Genomic DNA, 5000 nt, shown 5'->3' with positions numbered 1-5000 from the left:
TTTGTGATGCTTTGACGACATTTTGACAACATTTTGCACCAAGTATGGTAGCTGTACGGAGGAACTCAAATGGCGTATTCAGGCTGACTGAGAACTGTGCTGGTGCCTGTGCCTGCACCTAATCGCGATCTGGCCGTCGTATTCACACCACAGATCTTAGCGTTCGCAAACCAGAAAGTTGGTTCCCAAGGCGAACCACAAAATACTTTTTTCTATGCAAAGAGTGAGTGGCCATCAGCAGATTCATCCGGGTAACACAGTCACGTGTGGAAAAAGTTCAGAGCCCGGTATGAACACAGGTGGTTCGCAGATAAGCACTTTAGCGCCGAACGTAACTGGTGCATGCACTGGCACCGGCTCTGTTCTGGTCGGCCTGAAAACCACAAAAGGGGATAAACACCAGCTTTTGTCCGCAACTCACCTCACAGCCTGTTATAATTTAAAGCCCAACCAACAGATAAAAAAAATTGTACAAAGAAAACAAAAAAGCAGACAGCAGAACCGAACATAAATGTACAAAAAGGCACAATATATATCCCAGTGCTTCTGGACTGTGAGATTCAAGTGTAATCGCAAATGTTCTCGCAACGTTCTTGCAATGTTCTCCTGCCACCCCCCAACCTTCTCGCTGGGAGGTTTTGTAGGTTCCCTCTTCATGTTCTGAGGTATTCAACAAAACAAAGGTGGCCTCCAGAGAACTGCTTCTAGGTTGCCACGGTGACCCGTCTCCTTGTCTTTGTCTTCATCTTCGTATCTCTCTCACACTCTCATGGGAGGAAAAAAAACAAAACAAAACAGTTTGGAGGATCTACAAGCATGTCCGTGTTTCATGTCCTTCACGTCAAAATCGTTCAAAGTGCCAGTCATTCATTTGTTTTTCTTTTTTTTAACTCCTCTTCACATCTGTTCTTCTTTTTTTAATCCTCCCATTCATGTACATTTGTGGTGCATGTACTGTTAAGGTATGCAAATGTGTGTATATGGGCATGTGTTTATGAACGTGTGTGCATGTATGTGTGTGTGTGTGTGTGTGTGTGTGTGTGTGTGTGTGTGTGTGTGTGTGTGTGTTTGTGTGTGTGTGTGTACTGTATGTACATACTGTATGTGTGTGCTGTGTTGTTTAAACACGTGCATGTATGGGTGTTTTAGTGTTGTAATATGCATGTGTTAGTGTACATGAACATATGCATGTATATGTGTGAATGTGTGTGCGGTGCGGTGCTTTGAACATGTATGGTGTGCTTGCTTGAGAGCCAGCTAGCTAGCTAACGCGCAAGAGAGCTAGCTAGTCATCGTAGCCCCCGTACATGCCAGCTAGTTAGTTAGCTAGCGGTTGCGGTCGCCGGCTAGTCGTCGTATCCGCCATACATGTCGGCCAGCTTGCGGAAGCGCGGGCCCCAGTCGCTGAGGTAGTCGTAGTCCTGGTCGCTGCCACTGACGGAGGAGTGCAGGGAGGAGAGCGAGCCGGCCGTGGAGCCACTGCCCTCGTAGTCGAACACAAGCAGTGAGTCATAAGGGGGCGCTGTGGGGTCCGTGTCCGCTGCTCGCAGGCCCTGTGGAAGGAGAGGAGAGGAAGAAGAAGCAATTGTAATTAATACAGTTCCAACACATATATAATTCTCATTATTAAGTCACTGGGATTTACAGTAGCACATTCTTCTGATTTTTTTTTTCTGATTTGATAGGGAGTTGACATTTGCGCTTGACAGTTTTGTGTGATAAGAATTTGAGTGTGAGCCACTTTAATTGCTACTATTATTATCATTATAAAAAGAAGAGTAACAAGTCAGTCCAAATATGTAATTCCAGTCACATGGCACACTAGGTCCTGTAAACCAGCCCCTTAAACACTAAAAAAACTCCAACCTTACTAAACTGAAAACCTAGACGTTTTTGTATATATTATTTATAGTGCATAATGTTGTCTTAACCATATTTTTTGAGTGTAGCTATAGGCTAAAGGCAGACCCAGTTGTTTGGTGCTTCAGCATAGTCTACACCTCCTGCACAAAAATGTCGCTCAATATATCAATTTACAAAATGAAGTGCTGCACGACAATGCACACAATGAGGTGTATCTATTTCTTGTCTTCCTAAAATCCATGGCTATGGCCATTGGTTATTGTAATTACATGTCACACCAAGCCACACACGTAGAGCATCTGGGTCATGGTCCTCTAAGCCTTCTAAGGGACCAAATATTGAAAAAACATCCAATGGTGGTCAATAGAGAGACCAATATTAAAGGTGCACTGTGAAGATGGTGGCCAGTGAAGGTAATCTGACTATCCTGCTCATTCAAACTGTGCTGCCTATTGCCAAATTTGATCTTTTCATGATTATTTACTAAATAATAAAGTAATATTTACCAGTATTACCAAAGTATCGTAGGTGTTGCAGCTAAAATGTCCATTTCTGGAAATTCAAAATGGCAGACATGGAGAAGCTCCACCTTTTCATGTATGAAAAGTGCAATTTTCCCAGTAATAATGAATACTTCGAATTTGGTGGTAAGTATTCATGAAAAACGTAACACTTGCGAATGGGCAGCATGATTTCTGGAAAGAAACTGGTAAAAAATATTACACAGTGCACCTTTAAGAATGGAAATATTTGCATGAAGGTCTCTGCTTAACGCATCATTTTTTTCAATGTCGTTTCCTATTATGAGTGATGACTCAGGCTCTCTACAGAGCTACACAGGCTGCTGAATGTAAGCCATCGCATGTGTAAGCAAAGAGCAGCCATGACAGCCATGGCACCCGGAGAGCAATCACGGGGGATGTTGGAGGACTGTGCAGGTCATTCACTCCAACCCTACCCTACCCCCCTACCCCCCATCCCGCACCCACCTGCCAGTGTGGGGAACTGCACACGTGACCCCTTGACTACAAGTACAACTCCATAACCACTAGCCCATGACTGGCCAAGAGGAACAGAGAAGTGAAGAGAGAGCGGAGAGGGGGAAGGAGGGGGTGGAAAGAGTGCAGAAAGAGAAAAAAAAGAATGGAGAAAAGAGGGAAAAGGAGAAAAGGAAGGGAGTGTGAGGGGAGAGGGAAGCTAGAGCAGTGCATTAAAGCTGTTCACGCTCGTTTAAGTCTTCAAAGTCAAGAGCAATGGGCCGACTTGTTTGCTGCCCGCAAAGCATCTGACACCATAGTTCTGCCTATTTGGTCTGATTCGAGCTCATTACGGATTAAACACACAGCATTCCTCACAACACAACACAACCCTTTCTAAACGTCCGAGAGCCAACCACCGCGACACAAACCCCTTGCTAAACACAAACATCCAATGCCAACCACTACAACAACAGACCCTTGCTTAACATCTAACATTTAGCCAACCCCCTCCACCTCCACCTCCACCTAACCCTGATTCACTCCCGCCTGACAACCATTACAAGACAAAAATAATAAACCTCAAAATGTGCCAGAAGTATTGTCTGGAACAAAATGAGCTACTGTTGTTCCTTTATATGTGGAGTCACAAAGAGAATACGATCACAGAAATATGGCAATGAAACCAGTGCAACCTTTTAGATTGCTGTAGCATATTAATGAACCGCAAAAACAAAAAAACCCCTCCCAGACAAAAAGCCCTGTTTATCATTAACAAACATCGATGAACCTTGCCATCGCGAGCATTAGTATTCAACCAGCCACACTACCGCTTCCCCTACAAACTCCTCTGTCTGTCTGCAAACAGAGAGCGCATAAATTAGCATGGAACAGATATTCCCATTCACAGCACTGCGCTTAGCTTTGCTCCCAACATGGAGGAGGAAGGGAAGTAATTAATCAAACTATGGGGGGCTTTGTGATGGGTGGGTGGGTGGTAGTGGGAGGTTTGTCTTTTTATTTTATTTTTCTCTGGCATGTTTGTGTTCTTCTGAGACTGCTGAAGGAATTACGAGCATTAAATGCGATGATTTGATTGAGTATAGAGCTGAGTGGGTAGCCCACAGCTGCGCAGTGTGAGCTCCCGGATTCCCATGCTAAGTAGGACGCTGGGAGTGTGGACATGCTGTGCTGTGCTGCGCTATGCTGCGCTTGTGTGCCGGTTAGGATACAGCAATTCAATAGTATTCCCTCGCTCCCTTAACAGGAGGAAACTGTAATTCTCAACAACAAACTCAACAATATCCCAAATGTGGGAACATAAGAAAGAAAAATAAAATTGAAGAATGGCATTCAGAATTTAAAAGTGGGACTGTAGGATTGTAAAATGGTTTGTTTCACAGTTTTAGATATCCTCAAACTAATGTACAGTCCAGTAATACAATAGTGGCGTAGCGTTAAAACATTCAGATTCTAAAGCAACCTCCCAGTGGTCCAATAAGAAGCTACAGCATCTTCATAATAGTAAACATAAGAGCAATACATACAATACAGACAATACATTCTACTATCTCTCACAGCCAATGACCTAGAAAAAAATGGTGGTTTGCATTAAAGCTAACTGCACCCAGTGGCATAATTAACGGTAACAATTTGTCCATTTATGTTGTTATTTATGTGTTGTTTATCCGTTATTTGTGTGTTCCTTGGGGTTCTCCCTTGCCTGAAACTAAAATGTCAGTAGAGTTTTGTTATGTTTTTTATTTTCACTGGAATATAGGTGGTTGCATCACCCAACCGCACCTGTGCGAAGCCCACAAAGCCTCGTATCTGGCAGCCCGTATGGATCTCAATCTCACATTCACTCAAACAGCATTTTTTGGTAGATAAAGATTTGTTGTTTGCTTGTCATTCTGTCAGGCTTGTATAAAGAAAGACACAGCTCCTTTTTTATGGGTTCTGCCTCTCCAATTTAATATCTGCGTGGGTGTATGCATGTGCTTTCACTGGGGATTGAGCAATGCCTTTTTTCACTCTCTCCCTCTCTCGCTCCTTCTCTCTCATCCTTTTGTTTATTTCACTTTCTTTTCACTATCTTCACAAAGCTCCTTTTGGAACTTTTATGAGTTTACATAAGAAGTTTTTCAAAAGTCAAAATCC

At 43.3% G+C, this 5000-nt stretch overlaps 1 protein-coding gene across 1 annotated transcript in view; it reads right to left on the bottom strand.

Annotated features, from left to right (window-relative positions):
• LOC134450931 (cadherin-2-like) overlaps positions 1-5000 on the bottom strand; it is a 77898-nt gene that overhangs the window by 695 nt on the left and 72203 nt on the right. The window contains exon 16 of the mRNA XM_063200986.1: positions 1-1553. This exon is cut by the window's left edge and continues 695 nt beyond it. Within this exon, the coding sequence (XP_063057056.1) occupies positions 1347-1553 (207 nt within the window). The 3' untranslated portion in view covers positions 1-1346. The remainder of the gene's footprint in view (positions 1554-5000) is intronic.

The sequence above is a fragment of the Engraulis encrasicolus genome, chromosome 6, assembly GCF_034702125.1.
Source record: "Engraulis encrasicolus isolate BLACKSEA-1 chromosome 6, IST_EnEncr_1.0, whole genome shotgun sequence".
Lineage (NCBI taxonomy): Eukaryota > Metazoa > Chordata > Actinopteri > Clupeiformes > Engraulidae > Engraulis > Engraulis encrasicolus.
This window is presented reverse-complemented; position numbering and strand designations above follow the sequence as displayed.